At 46.7% G+C, this 26,988-nt stretch overlaps 1 protein-coding gene across 13 annotated transcripts in view; it reads right to left on the bottom strand.

Moving 5' to 3' along the window:
* Positions 1 to 7,545: 7,545 nt before the first annotated feature.
* Positions 7,546 to 26,988, bottom strand: part of LOC139278603 (phosphatidylinositol 3-kinase C2 domain-containing subunit gamma-like) — a 261,681-nt gene continuing 242,238 nt past the window's right edge. For 4 of the 13 annotated variants that reach the window (XM_070897571.1, XM_070897572.1, XM_070897574.1 and 1 more), the window contains 2 exons: positions 16,285 to 16,410; positions 7,546 to 8,213 (listed from right to left, as the gene is read on the bottom strand). In XM_070897571.1, coding sequence (XP_070753672.1) covers positions 8,055 to 8,213; positions 16,285 to 16,410 — 285 coding nt within the window. In that variant the 3' untranslated portion in view covers positions 7,546 to 8,054. Of the gene's footprint in view, positions 8,214 to 16,284; positions 16,411 to 26,988 lie in introns of those variants that run through there. The other 9 variants (XR_011596318.1, XR_011596319.1, XM_070897575.1 and 6 more) reach the window with 6 other exon arrangements.

Raw genomic sequence — 26,988 nt, 5'->3', positions numbered from 1 at the left:
CATTGATTTTGACCGTTTGCCATGGGTACTTGTCAAGGCAAATGGACAGAAGGAATCAGTTTCCCTTCAGCATCAGTTTTCATGATGCAAATGCTAATTTGGTTCTTGTTCATAAACACAGACTGGGATCGGGCTTAGCCTCAGTGCTCCACCCACTTTGTTTCTCGTAAGGAGGAACAGAATGTGCTGCAGTATGGTGCCACTTTGAATGCAGTTTCTCCCTCTCTCATTCTCAACAGCTCCCAGTGGAAAGGGCAAGGAGTTAGCTGCTCTTAGGCTTCCTCCAACTCTTCTCTCAAGACAGCCACCCAAGGGTGAGCAATAGCGGGTGAAGGATTTATTATACCTCTCCCAGGATGGCTGTCAAGGGCGGTGGGGGAATCTCTAGCCGCAGTGCGCTAGTCAGCATGAGGTGTGGGGCAGGCTTGATGGATCAGCTGGTCTTTTCCTGCCCGTCCTTTTCGAATGTATGTTCTGTAACTTGACCTGTGATTGACCCTTTCCCCCTGTGGAGCAGGACCTAGCTTCCATTTAGCACTAACTCCAATGGGTCACAGTTGCAAACATGGACAGCGAGGATTCACAAGAGAGGATCCATGGCCAAAACATATATTTGAGTAGTTTTAAATTATGTGATGTGTGTTTTTTTTTTGTCAAGTACAAGGATTTTTAAACCATATCCTAACCACTGCTCAATGCTTCTTCCTCAGGTTATCGTGTCGTCCCACTGTTGAGCTTCGATGGTTTAAGTCTTGCTCCAGCAACACTCTTTGTATACATTTGGTATTCTTAGAAGTCATCATGAGGAACAACTTTGTTTCTGATCTATGTATGCCATTGTCACATTTAATATCAAAATACAGTTCACAGCTCCGTAATCTTTTTTCCTAGTTTATTACGACTCTCAGAGATCAAGTTAAATTAGTGCTGTTAAGAATGAATAGACTCTAATTTATATTGCTGTACAATTAACAGGCATCTTACTACAACTCACTGGCGATATTAATGGCTGACCAGATCTAACAGGGACTGAGTGTCTGAGGGCCAAGCAGGCAACTCAGTCCCCTCACCTACAACTATTTTTGTAAAACCCATCAATCAAGTGCCCCCTTATTTACGCGGGGCACTAAAACCGACAATTAAACAGATTAACTTTTTACAATAACTTAAATCAAATTAAAATTTGGTTGCCGGGGGTGATGATGCACTCCAATCCCTTTGGTGCCCACCTCTCATAGAAACATGGAAAATAGGCCATTTGGCCCTTCGAGCCTGCACCACCATTCAATATGATCATGGCTGATCATGCAACTTTAGTACCCCATTCCTGCTTTCTCTCCATACCCCTCGATCCCTTTAGCTGTAAGGGCCACATCTAACTCCCTTTTGAATATATCTAACGAACTGGCCTCAACAACTTTCTGTAGTAGAGAATTCCACAGGTTCACAATTCTCTGCGTGAAGAAGTTTCTCCTCATCTCAGTCCTAAATGGCTTACTCCTTATCCTTCGACTGTGACCCCTGGTTCTGGACTTCCCCAACATTGGGAACATTCTTCCTGCATCTAACCTGTCCAATCCCGTCAGAATTTTATATGTTTCTATAAGATCCCCTCTCATTCTTCTAAATTCCAGTAAATATAAGTCTAGTCGATCCAGTCTTTCTTCATATGTCAGTCCTGCCATCCCGGAAATCAGTCTGGTGAACCTTCGCTGTACTCCCTCAATAGCAAGAATGTCCTTCCTCAGATTAAGAGAACAAAACTGTACACAATATTCAAGGTGTGGCCTCACCAAGGCCCTGTACAACTGCAGTAAGACCTCCCTGCTCCTATACTGAAATCGTCTCGCTATGAAGGCCAACATGCCATTTGCCTTCTTCACCGCCTGCTGCACTTGCATGCCAACTTTCAATGACTGATGTAACATGACACCCAGGTCTCGTTGCACCTCCCCTTTTCCTAATTTGTCACCATTCAGATAATATTCTACCTTCCTGTTTTTGCCACCAAAGTGGATAACCTCACATTTATCTACATTATACTGCATCTGCCATGCATCTGCCCACTCACCTAACCTGTCCAAGTCATCCTGCAGCCTCTTAGCATCCTCCTCACAGCTCACACCGCCATCCAGCTTAGTGTCATCTGCAAACTTGGAGATATTACATTCAATTTCTTCATCTAAATCTTTAATGTATATTGTAAATAGCTGGGGTCCCAGCACTGAACCTTGCGGTACCCCACTAGTCACTGCCTGCCATTCTGAAAAGGACCTGTTTATTCCTACTCTCTGCTTCCTGTCTGCCAACCAGTTCTCTATCCACGTCAATACCTTACCCCCAATACCATGTGCTTTAATTTTGCACACTAATCTCCTGTATGGGATCTTGTCAAAAGCCTTTTGAAAGTCCAAATACACCACATCCACTGGTTCTCCCTTGTCCACTCTATTAGTTACATCTTCAAAAAATTCTAGAAGATATGTCAAGCATGATTTCCCTTTTATAAATCCATGCTGACTTGGACTGATCCTGTCACTGCTTTCCAAATGCGCTGCTATTACATCTTTAATAATTGATTCCAACATTTTCCCCACTACCGATGTCAGGCTAACTGGTCTATAATTCCCTATTTTCTCGCTCTCCCTCCTTTTTTAAAAAGTGGGGTTACATTAGCTACCCTCCAATCCATAGGAACTGATCCAGAGTCTATAGAATGTTGGAAGATGACCATCAATGCATCCACTATTTCTTGGGCCACTTCCTTAAGTACTCTGGGATGCAGACTATCAGGCCCTGGGGATTTATCGGCCTTCAATCCCATCAATTTCCCTAACACAATTTCCTGACTAATAAGGATTTCCTTCAGTTCCTCCTTCTCGCTAGACCCTCAGTCCTCTTGTATTTCCGGAAGGTTATTTGTGTCTTCCTTAGTGAAGACCGAACCAAAGTAGTTGTTCAATTGGCCTGCCATTTCTTTGTTCCCCATTATAAATTCACCAGATTCTGACTGGAAGGGACCTACATTTGTCTTCACTAATCTTTTTCTCTTCACATATGTATAGAAGCTTTTGCAGTCAGTTTTTATGTTCCCTGCAAGCTTACTCTCATACTCTATTTCCCCCCCCTCCTAATTAAACCCTTTGTCCTCCTCTGCTGAATTCTAAATTTCTCCCAGTCCTCAGGTTTGCTGCTTTTTCTGGACGATTTATATGCCTCTTCCTTGGATTTAACACTATCCCTAATTTCCCTTGTTAGCCACGATTGAGCCATCTTCCCCTTTTTATTTTTATGCCAGACAGGGATGTACAATTGTTGAAGTTCATCCATGTAATCTTTAAATGTCTGCCATTGCCTATCCACCATCAACCCTTTAAGTATCATTCGCCAGTCTATCCTAGCCAATTCATGTCTCATACCATCGAAGTTATCTTTCTTTAAGTTCAGGACCCTAGTCTCTGAATTAACTGTGGCACTCTCCATCTTAATGAAGAATTCTACCATATTATGGTCAGTCTTCACCAAGGGGCCTTGCACAACAAGATTGCTAATTAATCCGCTCTCGTTACACAACACCCAGTCGAGGATAGCCTGCTCTCCAGTTGGTTTCTTGACATATTGGTCTCGAAAACCATCCCTTATTCATGCCAGGAAATCCTCCTCCACCGTATTGCTACCAGTTTGGTTAGCCCAGTCTATATGTAGATTAAAGTCACCCATGATAACTGCTGTACCTTTATTGCATGCATCCCTAATTTCCTGTTTGATGCCCTCCCCAATCTCACTACTACTATTTGGTGGTCTGTACACAACTCCCACGAGCGTTTTCTACCCTTTGGTGTTCCGGGCTCTACCCATACGGATTCCACATCATCCAAGCTAATGTCCTTCCTTACGATTGCATTAATCTCCTCTTTAACCAGCAACGCTACCCCACCTTCTTTTCCTTTCTGTCTATCCTTCCTGAATATTGAATACCCTGGATGTTGAGTTCCCAGCCTTGGTCACCCTGGAGTCATGTCTCCGTAATCTCAATTACATCATATCCGTTAACAGCTATCTGCACAGTTAATTCATTCACCTTGTTACAAATGCACCTCGCATTGAGACACAGAGCCTTCAGGCTTGTTTTTTTAACACTCTTTGTCCTTTTAGAATAATGTTGTAATGTGGCCCTTTTTGATTTTTGCCTTTGATTTCTCTGCCCTCCACTTTTCCTTATCTCCTTTCTACCTTTTGCTTCTGCCCCCATTTTACTTCCCTCTGTCTCCCTGCATAGATTCCCACCCCCCTGCCATATTAGTTTAAACCCTCCCCAACAGCACTAGCAAACTCTCCTCCTATAACATTGGTTCCAGTCCTGCCCAGTTGCAGACCATCTGGTTTGTACTTGTCCTACCTCCCCCAGAACTGGTTCCAATGTCCCAGGAATTTGAATCCCTCCCCCTTACATCATTCCTCAAGCCATGTATTCATCCGAACTATCCTGCTATTCCTACTCTGACCAGCACGTGACACTGGTAGCAATCCTGAGATTACTACCCTTGAGGTCCTACTTTTTAAATTTAACTCCTAGCTCCCTAAATTCAGCTTGTAGGACCTCATCTCGTTTTTTACCTATCTCGTTGGTATCTATATGCACCACGACAACTGGCTGTTCACCCTCCCCCTCCAGAATGCCCTGCAGCCGCTCCTAGACATCCTTGACCCTTGCACCAGAAAGGCAACATACCATCCTGGAGTCTCGATTGCGGCTGCAGAAACGCCTATCTATTCCCCTTAAAATAGAATCCCCTACCACTATAGCTCTCCCACTCTTTTTCCTGCCCTCCTGTGCAGCAGAGCCACCCATGATCCCATTTTTTTACCTACATCGTTGGTACCTATATGTACCACGACAACTGGCTGTTCACCCTCGAGCGTACTGGTGGACACCGCGTGCTCCATCTCCAGGACACCCTGGCTTGGATGTAACCGCGGAAGAGAGACAGGCAGTAGGGCTGAATGACCCCCTTGACCGCCCGCTGCCTGGACCGGTTAATGGCCACCTTGGCCATGCCTAGGAGCAGGCCCACGAGGAGGCCTTCCGACCTGCCCGCTCCCCTCCCCTCATCTACAGTTCAGGATGTAGAAGAGCAACCTAGGCCTACTCATCCGGCAGTGTTTACTGGGAAGAGCCACTTAATTCAGTAGCTTGCTCTACCAATCGAGCTAAAATGAGCAACTGTCAGTCATAGAGCACATCACTGGGTTGTGGGGTGGAGTGCAGTGGTGACTGTGCTGAGCAGCTAGTATAAGTAATCATTGTGATACCTGACTAACCATCGAGAGGATCCAATGACACCCAACTGTCACCATTTCAGGCCCACTTCATGGTACCAGACGTGGTACTTGCAATACTGGAAGCCTCCAGGTTAAATTGAGGAGACTTGTAAGATATACGTTTTAACTGAAAACATTTTTACAGCTGGCAGCAACAGTTTGCAAACCAGACTCATAATACTTAGAATGAATTCCAAGAAAAATGACATCAACTTTTTATGAGATCAAGTCTGTCTTGGTGTTGTTTTCCTGAGTCTGTCTACATATTATGTTTATACTTGGCCTCTTTCTCTTTTTGTTTTGACTCATCTTTTTCCCGTTGCAGCTTGACTTTGATCACCACCTTAAATCTGTTCCCCTCTATATTTTATTTCACTCAGACTGCTTGTCAGAATTCCGTTCCGCTCTGATGTTTTATGACCCAGTTCTGCCCTGACGTTTTACGATGCAGTTCCACCCTATAGTTTTAGCTTGGCTGCAGGTTTGTCAAGCCTCACTTTTGTTTGGGGAGGTTTATCTATTTTTGTTTTCCCATGTCGTGACTTCAGTCCTGCCGTCACCATCATTTGTGGAACGACAGCCAACACGTGCCCTTCCCTCCCATGTCTGCAGCCCCACTGCCATCGTTCCACTCGGCCTTAGAGGAACACTGTTACAATGCTGCTGTTGGGAGACTAATCTGCACATTGGGGATTCTCTGCAAATATAGGCGAATGAAGAAAGCATATGGTGATGCATCTCAATGCAGTACTGAAGTGAAGTGATGGAGAAATGAAGAAAGACAGCTAGATTTCTTGCTCCTTAAGGACCTTCAACAGGAAGGGAAGGAAGTGCTTGTTCTGTGGCTCTGTATATCTTGATGAAGCATCGGGAACAAATAGACATTCAACTGTATCTCCTATCATTGTAAAATTTTGGTCTGCTTGCTATATTTTATGTGAAGCTTTATTGGTGCAAGCTATAAAATGAGATCTGTCAGGACTGAACTTGGAGAAACAGCTTCTTTCCTGAATCTGAGAGAATGTCACGAGGCGGCCGACAGCTCTTCAGTTGACAGCAGCCTCATTTCTTTGTCGGGTAGTGCGATATGTCGATGCGATATGTCGATGCACCAGCGTGCAGCTCCACAGCAGTTCAATGGTTTCAATTCAATTGCTCCCACCCCACCCCACCACCCCGTTCCTGAGATATTGCTCTTGGCCTACTCATCATGGAGATGGTAAACTGGATGATAGAGCAAGTACTTCCAGGGCACTTGGTCACCAAAGCTGCTGTGGCAGAGTGGCATCTTCAGAGGTCACAGATCAGGTCTGGTCAGGTCAAAATGGTTGCCGTGTTTCCTACATCACAACAGTGACTAAACTTCAAAAGTACTCCATTGGCTGTAAAGCACTTTGGGAGGTCATGAAAGGCGCTGTAAAAATACAAGCTTTTTCTTTCTATCTGACCATTCTTGGACACGCATGATGCATGGCCTGAGGTGACCAGGGTGACTGGGGAGAAGACAAAATCTCATGCCCTCATCTAGGAAAATGGGTAACTTTATCTTTCACAGTCCCTGGTTATACCTGACAGGGGCCAGTTTAAAAAAAAATCAACTATTAGATACCAATCTCATTTGTTCAGATTCATAACGGATGTGGTGACCCTACAGCCTTGATATAAAATCTAACATTTAATGTCAAATCTCTCACTCCAAGGGGTAATTGTGACTCGGTGCTATAGTGTAAAATGAGCGATACTGAGTCAGCAGCTGTTTAACATCTCTCCTGATTACTGGCATTAAAGTCAAATGGAAATAAAAATTGGAAGAAATGTTAATCAGGAGAGCTGTAAAACAGGCTGCTTGTTCGCTATCATACATTTTACACTATCGCACTGGAGGCCATCAATATAGGATCATCACCAAGAAATCAAATAGGGAATTCAGAAGAAACTTCTTTACCCAAAGAGTGGGGAGAATGTGGAACTCGCTACCACAGGGAGTGGTTGAAGCGAACAGGAGGCTCAACAAGCATAAGGGGGAGAAGGGAATAGAGGGTTACGTGGATAGAGTTAGATGTGGAAAGATGGGAGGAGGCTCGGGTGGAGCATAAACACTGGCATGGACTGGTTGGGCCCGATGACCTGTTTCTGTGCCGTATATCCTATGTATATCCTATGTAATCCTATGCACAAAGTCAAAATAACCCCCCCCCGCCAAAAATGTAAAACACCATACAGTTCACTGATCACAGATGGGCAGCAAGTACCCAGCTACATTTTATTATTTAGACTTTCGCTCAGTATTTCCATAGTCATTTCACCCGTGTGCTATAAACCTTTATGCTTTCAGTGGTTTTTATAAGGAGACAGTTTGTGAGTTCTTTACCTCTTGCCAGTGTCAAGGGGTTGCCTATAAATCAGTGTACATTTTAGTATTGACAGCATGCTATTTAATTACAGAGGAGCTTAATACTCATCCTCATGCAAAATTACCACAGGGTAAAACCAAGATCTGCTAGCTGCTGTACGGCTGATACGCAGCTAATTACACCATATTGGAGACTTCCTTTAGACATTCTCGGAAAGGTGCCACCCTGTAACAAACACAGTAGAAAATATCCTTCAGAAAACACCAAGGGGCTGCACGTATAATGGATGTCAAGAATGACGAGCACAGGTTGTCGACAGCAAAGGTCCAGTAATTGGATGGTAACAGCTCGCCTTATCCTGTTCCAGTATGTTTGCAGTCACACTAAGGAATTGCCAAGTCTGTACCACTTCTCCTCTTCCATGATTACGTTTCTCAGAGGAATGTTTACTGCTCCCAGGAGAGACTGCCTGCACCACACACTCAGCTGAATGACACGATTTGGTAGCTCAGTGCTCGATATCCCAACGTACTCCAGCTGCAAACATTAAAGCACAGAAGATGGGAAATTAGAGTCCAGCATCCTAACCTTATCATGCTGCAGATTCTTTGGCTGGGTGTTAATTTCTGGCTGATTACGCTTCTGCGAAGGGCCCTGGGTTGTTTCCCTACAGCCATGATCTTATTGAATGGCGGAGCAGGCTCGAGGGGCCAAATGGCCTATTCCTGCTCTTATTTCTTATGTTCTTATGTCCGACATTAAAGGTGCTATATAAATGCATGTTGGTGTTATTGCATTATTTTAAACAATGAGCTTTTTGCACTTGAGTACGTTCCACGCACAGGGGATAATTTTACCTTTGGGTGATGGTGTAAAATTGACCAAATATTATACACCTCACCCAACATTCTCTTCCATTGACTTCAATGGAAAGGAAAATCAGACAGGTGTATAATGGGCAGATAATACAATACCACCCATTTTACACCATCACCCAAAACTAAAATAGCTCCACGGCCATCGATTTTCTCCTTACCCATGCTAACCCAGCTTGAGGTTGGCATGTATCTTTGTGTTGTGCGATCACAAGAGATTTTTAACATTTGCTTTTCAAGACCAAATTGGGCTAGGCCAAGGGAATCGTATGACAAGAGTGCGGTTACTGAAAAGAAAGCCTCTGCTTTACAGAGGCAACATGGTACAGCAGCACGTTCAAACTCCTGTTGGCCCAGTCCTCAGCACATAGCGAGTTCACTATCTCGGCCTTGTGTAATGTGGACTGGATGAACAGAGGCCAGATCTTTGCCCAGAACGTTAGAGGGCCTCATCTTCATGGCCCAGCAGCCAGCTATAGAATCACACCATGGCCTTTGTCCCGATTCTGAAAATGACTCACAACTTTGAACAGAGTCCCTCCGTTCCTGATTGACTCTGTTCAAGCTTGTAACTCTCTCAGAATTGGGCTAAAGGGCATGGGGCCTTTCCTGCTGGATGGTGATGTTGTTTTAGGAAAACGCCAAGGAATAGGAGAGAAAATAAAGAAAAAACAACCAAAACACTTTTTAAAACTGATCGTATACAATTGGGTAGATTATAACTAAATGACAATTAGTAATTAAATAAAAGCATACTTGATTTCCTTCCTTTGAGCAGAATTGTTGCTATTATTAAAATAATTAAATATTACGCTAAAACATGGTTTGAACTTTTAATAAATATTCATTGAAACTGATGATCAAAATCATAATTAAAATGGCTGTATTTATGGCTTGATTAGAGTTGCTTAAAAATAAAATACAGAAGGTTCAGCCAATACACAAGTACCCAGTTGGGAGTACAATGCATGCTGCTTATAACAGACTATTTTATGCATGGTCATTAGGTTTATTGTGACCAGATGTTTGATCAATTCCTCCAGGTACAGTAAATAAAAACTTAAACTTGAGCCCTGTAAGGTGCATGCTGTACTGTGGCTGCACAGAGTTAGAATCAGCTTGTATAGACTTGGAATCAGCTGTAGAGAACTGGGGGATGAGCTGAAAGCCTTGCTGAGATTCAGGATCAACCATCCACAGTCCTGATACAGCTCCCTTTAGCCGATTTGGCCGATCCGAATTTGCTGAGCCACTTACCTGTTACAGCACGTGACAGATACTGTCATGTATGTAAACCTTTATGTAACAACACTGCAATACTGTGTATATGTAAGAAATGCACACCTTGACCACAGGGGGTGAACTTGTGGGAGACACTCCTCACTTGGTCATCCAGGTATATAAAGGGAGGTCCCACGCAGGGTCATCACTTCTTGGTCCTGTGAATAAAGGTTCAGGTCATGGAGTGACCTTGTCCATAGAATGTGCCACGTGTGGATTTGTGGTATTGTGTAAGGACTTTACATTGGCAACGAGAAACGGGAATCAACGACCCACGAGAATGGCCACCGGCAGCACAGATGAACGGTATTGTGTTGGTGAAGACTGGGATGATTTCATTGACAGACTCCAGCAGAGTTTTGTCATGAAGGATTGGCTGGGAGACACAGCGGCCGACAAGCGAAGGGCTCATCTGCTGACCAGCTGTGGACCTAAGACTTACACACTCATGAAAGACCTGCTAGCACTCGAGAAGCCGGCGGACAAAACCTTTGAAGAGCTCAGCAAACTAATCGGTGAGCACCTCAAACCGGCGAGCAACATACATATGGCCCGACACAGATTTTATACCCACCGACGTCGGGAAGGACAGAGCATACCGGATTTCGTTGCGGACCTCTGGCACATGGCCAGCCTCTAAGTTCACAGACGCCTGCAGGGGGGAGATGCTAAGGGATTTCTTTATTGAGGGCATCGGTCATGCTGGGATTTTCAGAAAGCTAATTGAGACCAAGGACTTGACCTTGGAAGCGGTGGCGTTGATGGCTCAGACTTTTATGGCGGGGGAGGAGGAAACCAAGATAATATAAATGCACAATTCTGCCTCCAACGATGGATCAGGGAGTCAATATCATAAACGTGACACAGAGCCCCGCAGGCAGGCAAGGGCAGTTCGACACACCCCAGGCAGCAATAGACCCAAGAGTAAGTCTCCAACAGAGACAATGGCAGGCTGAACGGACATTTACGCCCCCCCCCCGCCAGTGGACAATGCGGCCTGGGATGGGGCCATTGACACCCACTAACAGGGTGCTCAAGAGCAGTCAAAGGGACAATCAGCGAGGAATGCCTTGTAACAGCTCTTTTGTTCACAACAATAGGAATCTCAGTTCATGCTGGAGGTGTGGGGGCAGACATGCTGCCAGGACTTGCAGGTTTCAACAGTTCGTCTGCAGAAATTGTAACCTCAGTGGCCATTTAGCCAGAATGTGCAGAAAGCCTGTAACCAGGCTAATATACGAGGCGGATGAACCAGATGAGGGGTCTGCGAGGCAGGATGATGCTTGGGGCAAATCAATGGACGCTGAAGTTCAGCGGGCTCATATACCAAAACGCCACCCATGATGATGAAAGTCCTATTAAACGGCATCCCTGTATGCATGGAGCTGGCCAGCCAGTCACTCATGAGTGTTCAACAATTCGAAAAGCTGTGGCCACTCAAAGCCAGCAGACCCAAACTAGAACGCATTGAGATGCAATTACGGACGTACACCAAAGAAATCATTCCAGTGCTAGGCAGTGCAATGTTGGCGGTCACACACAATGGATCGGTGAACCGGCTGCCATTCTGGATTGTCCCGGGCAATGGTCCTGCACTGTTGGGGAGGAGCTGGTTAGCTGAGATGAACTGGAAATGGGGGGATGTGCACGTCATGTCATCTGTGGAGCAAAGTTCATGCTCACAGGTCCTACAGCAATTTGAGTCACTATTTCAACTGGCGTCAGGACGTTCAAAGGTACCAAAGTAGTGATACGCATCGCCCCGGACGCCAGACCAGTACACCACAAAGCCAGAGCTGTGCCGTATGTGATGCGGGAGAAAATTGAAAGCAAGTTGGACCGGTTGCTGAGAGAGGGCATCATCTCGCCCATTGAATTCAGCGACTGGGCAAGCCCCATCGTTCCTGTCCTTAAAGCAGATGGCTCAGTCAGGATCTGTGGCGACGACAAGGCCACCATCAACCGAGTGTCACTCCAGGACCAATACCCGCTTCCGAGAGTAGAGGATCTTTTTGCCACGCTAGCAGGTGGCAAGCTGTTCACCAAGTTGGACCTCACTTCAGCCTACATGACCCAAGAACTGGCCGACGAATCTAAACTACTGACCACCATCACCACGCACCAGGGGCTGTTTGTTTACAACAGGTGTCCGTTTGGCATTCGATCAGCGGCCGTGATCTTTCAAAAAAACATGGAAAGCCTGCTCAAATCCATTCCCGGAACAATCGTATTTCAGGACGACATCCTTATCACCGGTCGTGACACCGAGGAACACCTCCACAACCTGGAGGAGGTGCTACGCCGACTGGACCGGGTAGGCCTGCGACTCAAGAAGTCTAAATGTTTTTTTGGCTCCTGAGGTTGAGTTCCTGGGCAGGAGGGTTGCTGCAGATGGGATTCGGCCCACCGAATCCAAAACGGAGGCGATTCGACGAGCGCCCAGGCCCTGCAACACATCGGAGTTGTGTTCATTTCTGGGACTCTTGAACTATTTCGGGAACTTTCTGCTGAACTTAAGCACATTGTTGGAGCCACTACACATGCTCCTGCATAAGGGTTGCGATTGGTTTTGGGGGATTGTCAGGAACGGGCTTTCAATCGGGCGCGGAACCTACTTTGTTCAACTAAGTTATTGACCCTGTACGACTCCCATAAGAAATTGGTTCTGACGTGTGATGCATCGTCCTATGGGGTTGGGTGCGTGTTGCAGCAGGGTAACGCTGAGGGCCAACTACAACCTGTGGCTTATGTCTCCAGGTCGCTCTCTCAAACTGAACGGGGATATGGGATAGTTGAGAAGGAAGCACTCGCATGTGTCTATGGGGTGAAAAAGATGCATCAGTACCTTTTTGGCAGGAGGTTCGAATTAGAAATGGACCACAAGCCGTTAACATCCCTGCTGTCAGACAGCAAGGCTGTCAATGCCAATGCATCAGCTCGCATACAGCGATGGGCTCTCACACTCGCTGTGTATGACTACACCATACAGCACCGGCCTGGCACCGAAAACTGCGCTGATGCGCTCAGCAGGCTTCCAATGGCCACCACCGAGGGGGCAGCTAAGCAAAGCGCTGAGATGGTCATGGATGTCGATGCCTTTGACAGCGCAGGCTCCCCCATCACAGCCTGCCAGATCAAAATCTGGACCAACAGAGATCCTCTCCTATTGTCGATTAAGAAATGTGTCCTGACTGGGGATTGGGCACCCGCACACGGAGCATGCCCTGAGGAGGTCAGACCATTTCACAGACGGATGGATAGCTCTCCATCCAAGCCGATTGCCTACAATGGGGCAGCCGGGTAGTCATGCCCCAGAGGGGCAGGGAAGCATTCATCAGGGAACTCCACTGCGAGCACCCAGGCATCGTGCTGATGAAGGCCATTGCCTGGTCACATGTGTGGTGGCCGGGAATTGATTCAGACCTGGAACACTGTGTTCGCAGGTGCACAATGTGTGCCCAGCTAGGTAATGCCCCCATGGAGGCCCCGCTCAGCCCGTGGCCCTGGCCCACCAGGCCATGGTCACGTATTCACGTAGACTACGCGGGCCTGTTCATGGGAAAAATGTTTCTCATTGTGGTTGATGCGTACTCGAAATGGATCGAGTGCATCATTTTGAATTCGTGCACGACACCCATCACTGTGGAGAGTCTACGCGTGGTCTTTGCGACCCATGGCTTGCCGGACATCCTTGTTAGCGATAATGGCCCATGTTTCACAAGCTACGAATTCCGGGAGTTCATGTCGGGTAATGGCATTAACCATGTCAGGACAGCACCGTTCAAGCCGGCCTCCAATGACCAGGCGGAACGTGCGGTCCAAATCATAAAACAAGGCATGCTCCGGATTCAAGGACCCTCCCTTCAATGCCGCCTATCGCGCCTCCTGCTGGCCTATAGGTCCCGACCGCACTCGGTCACAGGGGTCCCGCCCGCGGAGCTACTCATGAAACGAACACTCAAAACTCGGCTGTCCCTCATTCATCCAGTCTTCTCTGACATTGTTGAGGGCAAGCGCCAGTCCCAAAACGAGTACCATGACCGAAATTCAAGGGGGAGATGTATAGAAATTGATGACCCCGTATTTGTTCTCAATCACGCTTTGGGGCCCAAATGGCTTGAAGGTACTGTAATAAACAAAGAGGGGAATAGGGTCATAGTGGTTAAACTTAACAATGGGCAGATATGCCGCAAGCATCTGGACCAAGTAAAAAAAAAGGTTCAGCATGGACACTGAGGAACCTGAGGAAGATGAGATGGTATTCACACCACTGCCAGTGAACAAGCAACAAGAACATTCAGCAGCATGCACAGTCCCTGTGGTCAGCTCGGACAGGCCGGAATCACCACAGGGGACAGACACGCATACCAAGGCTCAACAACCAGAGCCCCAACTGCGGCGCTCCATGAGAGAGCACAGACCACCTGAGAGACTTAACCTATGATCCCAATAAGATGTTGAGGCGGAGGTGATGTCATGTATGTAACCTTTATGTAACAACACTGCAATACTGTATATACGCAAGAAATGCACATCTTGACCACAGGGGGTGAACTTGTGGGAGACACTCCTCACCTGGTCATCCAGGTATATAAAGGGAGGTCCGACGCAGGGTCATCACTTCTTGGTCCTGTGAATAAAGGTTCAGGTCATGGAGTGACCTTGTCCATAGAATGTGCCTCGTGTGGATTTGTGGTACTGTGTAAGGACTTTACAGATACTCCTGAACCTGCTTAGGAACATGACAACTGATCCCCAATCTCACACCACATAGATTGGTTGCAAGGGTTGAATTCTAAAATCATTGCAGCTTTAGTGCCCGTTATAAAGATTGACTAATGAACTCCAAGGGTCTTGAGATTCAGTGATGCGTAGAAAGTAACTGTCTAGAAGTGGGGCCATGTGTGCTACAGATAGTTGTACACCAGGGAGTTTGCATTAATTTCTAAGGTGATCTTTGTCTTTTGAACAGTCTCAGAATGGTGTCTTCAAAGACAAATGTTTTTATCTGTAATTTGTCATTCTGCAACTGTCCAAACACATTTTTATTGTCAAAATATCTACAGCTGCAGATTGATTTTACTGAGTCTGGGAGTGAGCTATTAAAACTGTTCTAAGCTACTCTGAACATCAAGCTGACTCTCCTGCCTCCCCTCATTCGGGGATGATGTAAGGCTGGATTTTAACATGGGCTCGCTGCCAGCACTAAACACTTTAACCCAGCTGGTAATCTCATAATTTAAACGTTTTCCAGATATTTTCATTGTTCAGTAATTCATTGGCCCGGTCTGGCTTTTGTTGGAACAGTAGGACTGATTCCGCGATTCCATACTCCCAGTAGAAAAACCGTGCTCAAATGCAGCATGGGTCGGAGATAGACCCAGAGCATCGGGGGGGCTGATTCTTTCCCCCGAGCTCACTGTGAGCAGGGCTCCCCTGGGAGCATGGAACTAAAAAAAATCACCTGAGTGTTTAAACTTTTGATACCAAGTGCACGCAATGCACATTTGAACAGTAATCATATGCCCATAAAAAAACAACAGGTTACCAGGCGTTCAATTATATTAGGCAAAATTTCACTCTCGTAAAGTATCACAGCGTTTAACAGACAGAATTCTACCCCTCGTTGTGAAAATAAAGTTTTGAGATATGTGTTACGAGTGAGGTAGCAGTTACTGCCATTTCCTTTGGTTGCTAGGGTATTGTGGAACTGTACAGCCAGGGACAGTTCTACAAACCATAACAACTATCCTACTGGAGAGGCTCATGCAACATAGCTGTGATGTTTTAGTGGAGGTAAGGACAGCTTGTGGCTACCTTGGAGCTGGTTGGAAAAGGTTATCCTAGTGGAATTTTGAGCAGGATGTTGGAATTATTTGTCTTCTTATCCTTCACCCATGTCGGTTCCCCCATCTTTTAAGACGAGGAGCATTGGGAGAGAGGATGCAGTTAGTGTGTGGTTTCTCCAGCTTATAACAGAACCCATACGTTATCACTTCTGTATTGTCTATATCTTACTGGTCATGTTGTTAGGCATGTGGAAGGCAGGGGAAGTGTGGAAGGGTCTCTGCATCTTTTTGCCATTGGCAGAGAGAAGAATGCATCTGTGCACTACAAGGGCCTCTTATGCTCCAGTCATTAGGCTGGTGGGATGAGGGGGAATCATTGCCGTCCAAGAGCTTCTGACAACTTAGGACAGCAACTGAGCACTGTGGGCAGTATTGGATTGGTCAATTGATCATATTATGCAATGTGGACTTTGTTGACCAGTCATTGGGAAGCTATGATTTGGCCCTCTTCGAATAGTTGAGCAATCTCCTTCTGTTAGACTTTTCATGTGTTCGACTTTGAATTCATTTCAGCTGAGTGTTTTAGGGACTTGTGCCAAATTAGAGAGAGCCGACATACTTGAGCGCACAACATAAACTGCCCGTGGAGTGTAAGCAACTTACAATCTGATTATATGTTGGATTGCTGTTTTTTGGCACCACTTTTGTTTTCCTTTTGGTCACTCGCTCTACATCTGGTAGGAGGTAGATCTTAACATAGGCATCTGGTGCGGAACCATCTGCTAAAAACTAGGAGAGAAAACGGGGCTTAATTAAAAAGTGACTCAAAACAATGGCCTAGAAATTGGGTATCGCCCCGTTCTTGGGGCGGGAGCGGGGCGCACGCCTCAGCAGCGCTACGCACTGGGCCGCGTAGCATTGCCGCATACGAGGGACTCTTCCCGCAATTAAAGGGAAAGGCCCAAGCTGCACACACTGCCAAAGAATCCACCTACCTGGGCCACCGGGGAGTGGGGGGTGCCGCGCAATCAAACAGAACGCCGGGCTGAGCAATTGCGGCACCAACCCCGCGACCAAAGCGTGACCGGAGCAGCAACGAAAACAGCACATTTTTCTCAGGAGCCAGCCACCACCCCTTTAAATTTCGCCCTAGCAGCGGCCGGCCACCCAGTACGTATCCCCTGAAGCTGTCGCCATCATCGTCTGGCGCAGGTGGCAAAACTCAATTTCGGGGCTAGGGGTGCTAACGGGGTGATGTGCACGGCGATGACATCACGATCTCCGGGCGCATGAGATCGGGGTGCAAAGCCGTAGCGCTGCCGCGAAACTCTCGCCAAATTTAGCAGGAGTCAGCAGTGCTGTGTCCGGTCGCAAACTTATTTGTGCCTCTTTAGTGCCCCCCACCCGGGGACACTAATGGGAGGCGCAATTGCATCCAATTTCTCCCCCCGCATGTGTCCATCGGTCCTTCAGCACCTGCTCTCAGCAATTCTGGAATGTTCACAGGCTCCTGAAGTTGCCCAATAATATTTTATTTACATCACATAACGCACTGGAAAAATATTCTGACAAAAACTCAATTCATCAAATGCAATGGTGAGTCCCAGGTGTGCAACATAAAAATACCCCAACATTGATATAATGCCTTCTCATGTCCTCAGGACATCTCTCAACAGCTTTATAAGCAATGAATTGTTTTTGGAGTCCAGTCCCTGATGTTGTGTGGGCAATGCAACAGCCTATTTGCACACAGCAAGATCCCACAAAAAGCAGTTTTGTGTATGTGCACTGGTTGGATGGGCAATGAGTTAGTGGGTTCTTTACCTGATCATGACTAAATACTGAGCCAGATTAAGAATGAATGTGGCCCTGGGAACACCTCCCTTGCCCCCCTCCGCAGAGTGCATCCCATCCTGAGCATTAAAGGAGAATGTTACCCAGCCTTAGAACCTTAGAGACACTACCTTGTGTATTTAGAAGTGGTGGTTTGCTGCTCTACATTGTCCTCTGCCATAGAGTTTAATTTGACTGCCTACCTTCTCAGTTTAACCAGTTACCAGCCGGCACACTGACATTAACACACTGGGGGAAAAATTCGGTCGCCCCTCTGTTGCACGTTGTCCCAGGCGGAGCGGTAAATTTTGCACTGGCAAATGGATTGCGTCTGCCGCCGCAAAATTCATCAGCTGGGCCCTGAGTGTGGGGCGGAGCGCTGAGGGAGGCGTTCCACATCTCTCTTAGGGCGCTAGGCCGGCTGAGTAAATGAAAATCCCGAGCTAAACAGTCGGCCTTGGAGCGCCCTAAGAGAGGACTCGGAGGGGGGTGGGTGAACCTGAAAAGAACACATCAAAAACATTCCCAATACATCACTCATGCCACCACAACATAAAACACAAAAAGGAGGAAAACAATCACACTTACCTGATGTAGACATTACTTACCTGACTGTGGCCGTTACAGCTGGGACTGCCCGCTTTCAGAGGCAGTCCCAGCACGGCGCTCTATGGAGCGTTACGGATTGGGCGGTTGTCAAGAATCGAGCCCGTGTCACAACCAGGGTCGCTGCACACCGGTTCGCCACTTCCGGGCGGTAATGCCTCGCACTCCCGCAAAATCGGCACCAATGTACCGGCGGGGTGCTCAGGGCTAGCCGCCTGCCTGGAACTGCTTACTGCCACCAGTGCTGCCCCTCCGGGGTGCCTAACATGGGCAGCAGAAGCCCGAAAATCCAGCCCAAATATATTTAAAGTGACACAACAGGAAGTTGAATCCCACGAAACATGGAGTAAGTTATATCCACTTCTACTTCACAAGAGATGTTACTGACCTGCAGAGTGACGGGGAAGGGAAGAGGAGGACAACAGGATAACTCCAGGTCCCTACTCACTGCACCGTAGCAGCTTTCATGGGGGTGGGGGTTGAACGCTTTGGCGTCAGGAGCTGTCATGCCTCGTGGGAGAAGTTCCGAGAACCAGGAGGCTCGTGCAGACCACAAGAGTGACGTATAAAAGGTGAATTCATTTTCATAAACAGATTCTGGTTTTTGCAATATGCTCTCTCAGCAACCAAGAACCCACTTGGTACACGTCCAGCTCCCAAACAACTCCCGGGTTGGTCGCAGCAATTCCTGGGGGAATCACATGGCCTCATTTCTGTCTGATCCCCTGGGCACAGGCCTTATAGGCCCAAGTTTTAATCCGGCCCTGACTAAATATTCTTGCCTTTTGGAATAGACTATGAAACATTTAAAAAAATATATCTTTTATAGGTTCATATGGGTGGAGAAAGGAAGGACTCTGGGCGTTCTAATGCTTACATCTCTAAAGGTACATGAGCAATGCCATGAAACGATAGCTAGGGCAGATAGGGTGTTGGGTGTATCCTTAGCACACCTGAGTACAAGACGAGGCGTATTGTTTTGTCCTTGTACAAGATCTTAGTCAAGCTTCACGTGGAATACTGTGTCCATTTGGTCTCCTGACATGGTGGGTGATATTGAGGCTTTGGAGAGGGTGCAGAGGAGGGCAACTGGATTAATTCCCAGTCTAAAGCATCTTAGTTACCAAGATAGGCTAAAAGAGTTGGAACTTTACACTTTAGAGAAGCATAGACTTAGGGGTGATCTGATTGAGGTTTATAAGATAATGAATTGAATAGATTGTGTTTCAGTTAACAGCTTGTTCCATTTAAATAGGTTAGGGAGGACCTGGGGTCACAATTCAGTTGTGCAAAGTTTTTCCTGCCGATGCACTGAGCTTGGAGTCCTTCTAAAATGGCGGTGCGGCTCCCATTAAAGGGGAGGACCTACTGCTGCTGCCATCATGTTTTTTTTGTCGGCCGACTGCCATGTCGGGCCGGCAATTATGCCCCCGGGTTCGGCCGGGCCACCAACAGGCAGCCTGGCACCGCCTCTTAGGTGCCAGGCCGCTGGCCCGGCCGAAACCCTCCCTGGACCGAACTGAAAGAATCACAGCAGCTCTCCCATTTAAGTGCCGACTGACAGCGGCGGATACACCATCTGCCTCCAACTTCTGCCCCCCTGGACTGCGAACTTTCGCTCACCGCCGCACGTCTGTTCCCTTTATGACCGACTATCGGTCCACCAAACAAAAAACAAAGAGCGGAATTTCGCTGAAGAGGCCACTGCATCCACCGCGCCGGTAAAAACAACAGAAACAGGGTAGGTGCGCTCCATTTCCAGCGATGGGCAATTTCGGCCCCAATATGTCTTCATGGGGCCTGTGTGAATGTTAGTGCAGACTTTGTCCATGTTACTGCACTATAGCAACCCCAAAGGAATGTGCGAAACAACAGCGAGAATGTTATGGGTAAATTATGGGTATGTTCTGTCTCTCTGCTCCTGACCTGGTGTCTCTTTTGATGGGAGCACAGATTGGGTTCTACCTTAGATGCGGCACTCCCGAATAAATCGCTGATAGAAACATAGAAACATAGAAAATAGGTGCAGGAGTAGGCCATTCGGCCCTTCGAGCCTGCACCACCATTCAATAAGATCATGACTGATCATTCCTTCAGTACCCCTTTCCTGCTTTCTCGCCATACCCCTTGATCCCCTTAGCCATAAGGGCCATATCTAACTCCCTCTTGAATATATCCAATGAACTGCTATCAGCAACTCTCTGCAACAGGGAATTCCACAGGTTAACAACTCTCTGAGTGAGAAAGTTTCTCTTCATCTCAGTCCTAAACGGCCTGCCCCTTATCCTAAGACTGTGTCCCCTGGTTCTGGAACATCGGGAACATTCTTCCCGCATCTAGCCTGTCCAGTCCAGTCAGAATCTTATATGTTTCTATGAGATCCCCTCTCATCCTTCTAAATTCCAGTGTATAAAGGCCTAATTGATCCAGTCTCTCCTCATATGTCAGTCCAGCCATCCCTGGAATCAGTCTGGTGAACCTTCGCTGCATTCCCTCAATAGCAAGAACGTCCTTCCTCAGATTAGGAGACCAAAACTGAACACAATATTCCAGGTGGGGCCTCACCAAGGCCCTGTACAACTGCAGCAAGACTTCCCTGCTCCTATACTCAAATCCCCTTGCTATGAAAGCCAACATACCCTTTGCCTTCTTCACCGCCTGCTGTACCTGCATGCCAACTTTCAATGACTGATGAACCATGACACCCAGGTCTCACTGCACTTCTCCTTTTCCTAATCTGCTGCCATTCAGCTAATATTCTGCCATCGTGTTTTTGCCCCCAAAGTGGATAACCTCACATTTATCCACATTATACTGCATCTGCCATGCGTTTCCCCATTCACCTAACCTGTCCAAGTCACCCTGCAGCCTCTTAGCGTGCTCCTCACAGCTCACACCGCCACCCAGTTTAGTGTCATCTGCAAACTTGGAGATATTACACTCAATTCCATCATCTAAATCATTAATATATATTGTAAAGAGCTGGGGTCCCAGCACTGAGCCCTGCGGCACTCCACTAGTCATTCTGAAAAGGACCCGTTAATCCCGACTCTCTGCTTCCTGTCTGCCAACCAGTTCTCTATCCACATCAGTACATTACCCCCAACACCATGTGCTTTGATTTTGCACACCAATCTTCGATGTGGGACCTTATCAAAAGCCTTTTGATTTGTCAATCTACACTTCCATGGAGCAGGACTCCACACCAGGAGCAGAGTCTTGCTAAATTTATCTTGTATCCAATGAACAATTTGTGTAATCATATTTTCAAATGACATTAACATTTCCATTTGTGCTCTTCATACTTTGCTACTTGAAGGAGCTAATTTAATTTTGCTGAAATTCAAGTTGAGGAGTTCGTCGCTCGATACTAATCTCTGTCCAACCTCATCTTTATGTTGTATAATCAGCTGGAGTGACTGGTGGGAACAATGGCCAACTGATCCACCCACTGTCCTGCAGAGAACCTATGACCAGGCTGCTCGTGGGTGGGACATACAAACAGACAGAAATGCCAGACAGGAAAAGACCTCCTGGCCCATTCCGCCTGTCCCATGTAATTGTGCATCACAATATAAACACTCACCCCCACCCGGAAACCATGAAATATCCTGGGGGAGGTGAAAACCCAGGGAAGGAGGGAAACGAAATCTGGAAAATTCCTTTCCGATTTCCCCCTCAAGCGATCAAAACAAGTCCAGGAGATCACTCTGGCCCTGATCAATGGAAATAGTGGCCTGGAAATCCCGGCTTCCCCGGGTCCGTACAAAGTTTCTACGACATCGGAAAAGCCGGTTTTATGCGCACAATGCGCATGCGCTGAAAACCGGCTTTTCCGATCTGGACAAGCTGGAGCTTAACAGATGATCCATATCTCGGGAGTGAGGACATTTGCTTGGGCAGAATTGCGGGATTTACCCATATCCTGCCCAGCAAATGTCCTCAAAACTCTTGCGCCTCAAAAAGCAGACGCATAGCCTACTGTTACAGGCGTAAGTGTTTAAAAACATACACAAATATAACTAAATTAAAAAAACACATCTTGTTTTAAAAAAACCCTGATATTTATTTTTAACCATCATTTTTAAAACTTTAAAAAAACTCAGAATTTTTTTTTCTAAGATATTTATTAACTTTAATTGTAATTATGTAAGGTCTGTTTTTTTATATTTTATTATGTGCGTTTAGTGTGTTTGTATTTTTTCCCCCCCATTAATAGCAATGAGATCTCGTAGATATGGAGTTCTCAGTGCTATTAATGGGAAAGCTGTGGAATACTGTACCTGATTGACTGTGCAGTCACATGTGACTGCATCTTCTACGTGGAAACACAATGAATTGGAGCGGGCTTCGCAGCGCGGGAAGAGAAAGGCCTCCCCAACGGAATCACAGGCTCCTCCCGGACCACCAGGTAACTTCGTAGAAATGTTTCCGATTGGAGACAATTGCCCGCGGGAAGCCTCCGACCGCAATTTCAGCCCCAGTATTTGCGTTTGTAACTCTTAGATTTAAAATGGCAGCAGTGTTGCCGGGGGTTGGGTGGAGGGGTGGGGGAGAACAGTGTGACAGAATGGTATTCTGCGGCTCCCCTTCAAAATAATTTGTTTTTAAAATTCCATCGCTTGATTGGTCGGTTGTTGAGATGAATACTTTTATGTCCACCACCAATTGTAATTTAAGGACCCACATTCATTTGAATGATATTAAACAGTTGTTTAGTTTCTGATGATGAAATAGATTTCATAAAGCACAAATCTTTTGTTAACAGATCAAATACGAGAAATATTTTTTTTTTAAGTCAGCTGAAAGGGGAACAGGTATTGAGTTAAGAGTTCAAAGATTGCCAGAACGTGCAAACTGTGCAGGAACGCTGGGCCATCATTTTGTTTCAGTGTGGAGGCAGCTGGGTGTTGATATTAACACAGGCGAGCTTGCAATAAATAACAGCTGGTCGCAGTGTGATGAGAGGCTGGAACAACACGGCCTACACAGGGAGGATAATGTGGAGGTATGAAGTCATGCACAAGGTCACGGCAAGAGAAAACACAGGAAATAGAAGGCAGTGGGTCTGGGCTGGCCACTGTACAACAGCTGAGAATAAACACAGCTATAAATTACACCAGTTGAGTAGCTCTGAAGCAAACATCAGAGAACAGCAACTTGGGCTCGTTGGCTGAGGAGTTTACTGGACACTACAAGAGAGGTCTGTCCGATCCCGACAAGATTGTGCAGCAGTGTGGAATTCATGGTCTCCCCTGAACAAAACAAACAAGCCACCGTGGGATTCATCCATCTCAGTGTATAAGCTGAATTATTACCTTCCCTCCAGCCCCCCTCCTCCAAAACCTTCCACCCCTCTCCAGATACATGCTCATTTAGTCTGTGTCTAAACCTCTCCGCCTCTCTTTCCTCCTTTAAGATGCTCCTTAAAACCTACCTCTTTGACCAAGCTTTTGGTCATCTGCTGTAATTTCTTCTTATGTGGCTCGGTGTCAAATTTATTTGTTTTGCCTTATAACACTGCTGTGAAACGCCTCGGGACGTTTTACTACGTTAAAGGCGCTATATAAATACAGGTGGTTGTTGTGTTTGTGTTGTGGAGCTAAATCACAGAATCAATTTGTAACAGATGGCATTGTTCTTTTATTTTTGTTTTGGTTTCAATTATTTCTCAGCTTCCTTATTTTTTGGTAGTACTGGGACTGTTACAAATCAGAAATGGTATCCGGAGGGGGTGAAGTAAACTAGAATACGATGGGCTTCACGGACGACAGTATTCTGAATGATTTTCATACATCAATTATGTTCCATCTTCCCAAAAACAAAAAAGGTAAAGGGAAATAAAAAAATATGAATTCTTCTCAGGATTTTGGGCGATGAATCAAACCTCAGGCATGATGCACTCAAGAACAAATTACATTGCAAACAATGCCTGTTTTGGCTTGCAATCAAGGCTGTAGCAAAACTCCGGAGTGCCATTAATTCCAAGGCTTTTGAATCCCATCCTCTTTTCCATTGTATGAATCACATTCTCTGACCAGGATTTGTAGGTCTACTGTGGGACCAGACTATAGATTCTATTATAAAGATGTTTCCAAATCTTTGAAGGAAAAATTTTCTTTTGGGATGGAAATGGGGAAGGATGCTGTGTGGTAATAACCCCATCTTGTAGGTGAGATGAATATAACATCTCATAATTTCACCTTGGTGGTGAGAAAAGGGGTAGAGTGGTTATGTCACTGGACTACTAATCCAGAAGCCAAATCCAAATCCCACCATGGAAGTCCGAAAATTTGAATTCAGTTTAAAAAAATCCGGGAAAAAAAGCTGGTACCAGTGAAAGTGTCCATGAAGCTGTCGGATTGTCATAAAAACCCAACCGGTTCCTTCAGGGAAGGAAACCTACCATCCTTACCCAGTCTGGACCTCCAGTCCCATACCAACATGATTGGCTCAATGTCAACTGTGGCTCAGTGGGTAGCAGAAACATCTCTGAGTCAGAAGGTTGTGGGTTCAAGTCCCACTCCAGGGACTTGAGATCATAAATCTAGGCTGACACTCCAGTGCCGTGCTGCACTGACATTTAGATGAAAAGTTAAACCAAGGCCCTGTCTGCTCTCTCAAATGGACGTAAAAGATTCCGTGGCACTATTTTGAAGACGAGCAGGGGAGTTATCCCCAGTGCCAATATTTATCCCTCAATCAACATAACAAAAACAGATTATCTGGTCATTATCAGCCAAACTTAATCAGGTCTCCCGATGTCATCGCCTCGCCCAACACCCACCCAGTCTACGCTCTACACCAAAATCTACCCTTCCCAAATTGCTGCATGTTTTATTGTTCAACTATAAACAACAATTTAATATCTAGGATTTTTGGTTCCGCTCATTTCGGGGCAGTAATGGCGGCGGGGCAGTAAAGTTTGCGCCCAGAAACAGTTTGCGCCTCAGTCAGCAAAATTCATCAGCTGGGCCCTGAGTGTGGGGCGGAGCGCTAAGAGAGGAGTTACACACCTCTCTTAGGGCGCTAGACTGGCTGAGCAACTGAAAATCCCGAGCTAAATAGCCGGCCTCGGAGCACTCTAAGGCAGGCCTGGGGGAAAAAAAACTCGGAAATAAACCCTGTCATGTATTCAACCAGCATTGTAACCCATGTATAAACTGACCTAAGTTGTACACCATGAGAACAATGACCACTAGGTGGGAGACACTCCTAACCTGAACCTTCAGGTATAAAAGGGGAAGCTCCACCCACCTTCATCACTAGAGTGCTAAGGAATAAAGGACAGGTGACAGACTGACCTTCTCTCAAGCATGGGCCTCGTGTGCATTTATACTGTGTAGTAAGGACGTATCAATGGCGACAAGAAACTGGGATTTAAACCACGCGAGCATGGCCACTAGCAGAACAGACGAGAGGTACTGTGTTAAGGAATGGTTGGGACAGAGATTCAACATTGTTAAAGCAGCACACAGTTCTCCAGGCAGCCAAGGGCAGTCAGGCATGCCCCAACATGTAGTCGAACCCAGAGGGGGAGTTCGACAGAGACAATGGCAAGCTGAACAGCGATTCACGCCATTGCAAGGGACAATGCGGCCACTAATAGGGCCATCAACACCTGTTAATGGTGCACTCAAGGACAATAACAGGGGCAGTCAGGGACGATCGACTGGCAAGGGACCTTTTGTTTCAAACTGCAACTCATGCTGGAGGCGTGGAGGCATACATTCAGCCGGAGTTTGCAGAGATGAGCAAAATACCTGCAGAAATTGCAGAAATGGACATTGGGGGAAATCGCTGGAAGCTGAAGTTCAGCGAGTTCATGTGGAGCACGTATACAGTTCATACACCAGGACGCCACCGATAATGATGAAAGTGCTCCTCAATGGCATCCCAGTATCAATGGAGTTAGACACGGGTGCCAGCCAGTCCCTGATGGGTATCAAACAGTCCGAAAAGTTGTGGGCAGCCAAGGCCAGGAGGCCAAAATTATCGGCGATTGACGCACAGCTACGGACTTACACAAAGCAGATCACAAGGCAGCGCCACGGTAGTCATGACCCACAAAGATTCGGAGAACAGGTTGCCACTCTGGATTGTCCCAGGGGACGGTCCCGCACTACTGGGGAGGAGTTGGCTTGCTGTCATGAACTGGAAATGGGGCGATGTCAATGCAATTTCCTCTGTGGAGCGAGTATCATGCTCACAGGTCCTGGACAAATTTGACTCATTATTTCAACCCGGCATTTGGCACTTTCATGGGGGCCAAGGTAGTGATTCACATAAATCTGGACGCCAGACCAGTGCACCACAAGGCCAGAGCGGTGCCGTACGTGATGCGGGAAAAGATAGAAGGCGAATTGGACCGCCTGTTGAGGGAAGGCATCATCTCGCCAGTCGAATTCAGTGACTGGGCGAGCCCGATTGTGCCGGTGCTCAAGGCGGATGGGTCAGTCAGGATATGTGGCGATTACAAGGCCACCATCAATCGGGTGTCACTCCAAGACCAGTACCCGCTACCGAGAGCGGAGGACCTCTTTGCGACGCTATCCGGTGGCAAACTTTTTTCAAAATTGGACCTGACCTCGGCTTACATGACCCAGGAGCTGGCGAGTGAGTCGAAGAAGCTGACCACCATCACGACACACAAGGGGTTGTTTGAGTACAACAGATGTCCGTTCGGGATTCGCTCGGCCGCCGCAATCTTCCAACGAAATATGGAAAGCCTCCTCAAGTCAATTCCAGGGACGGTGGTTTTTCAGGACGACATCTTCATTACGGGTTACGATACTGAAGAACACCTCCACAACCTGGAGGAGGTGCTACGCAGACTGGACCGGGTAGGTCTGCGACTGAAAAAGGCGAAGTGCGTCTTCCTAGCTCCAGAGGTAGAATTCTGGGGATGAGGGTAGCAGCAGACCGGAT

The sequence above is a fragment of the Pristiophorus japonicus genome, chromosome 13 (genome assembly GCF_044704955.1).
Source record: "Pristiophorus japonicus isolate sPriJap1 chromosome 13, sPriJap1.hap1, whole genome shotgun sequence".
Lineage (NCBI taxonomy): Eukaryota > Metazoa > Chordata > Chondrichthyes > Pristiophoridae > Pristiophorus > Pristiophorus japonicus.
The sequence above is the reverse complement of the archived record's forward strand: the minus strand, read 5'-3'. Positions and strand labels throughout refer to the sequence as shown.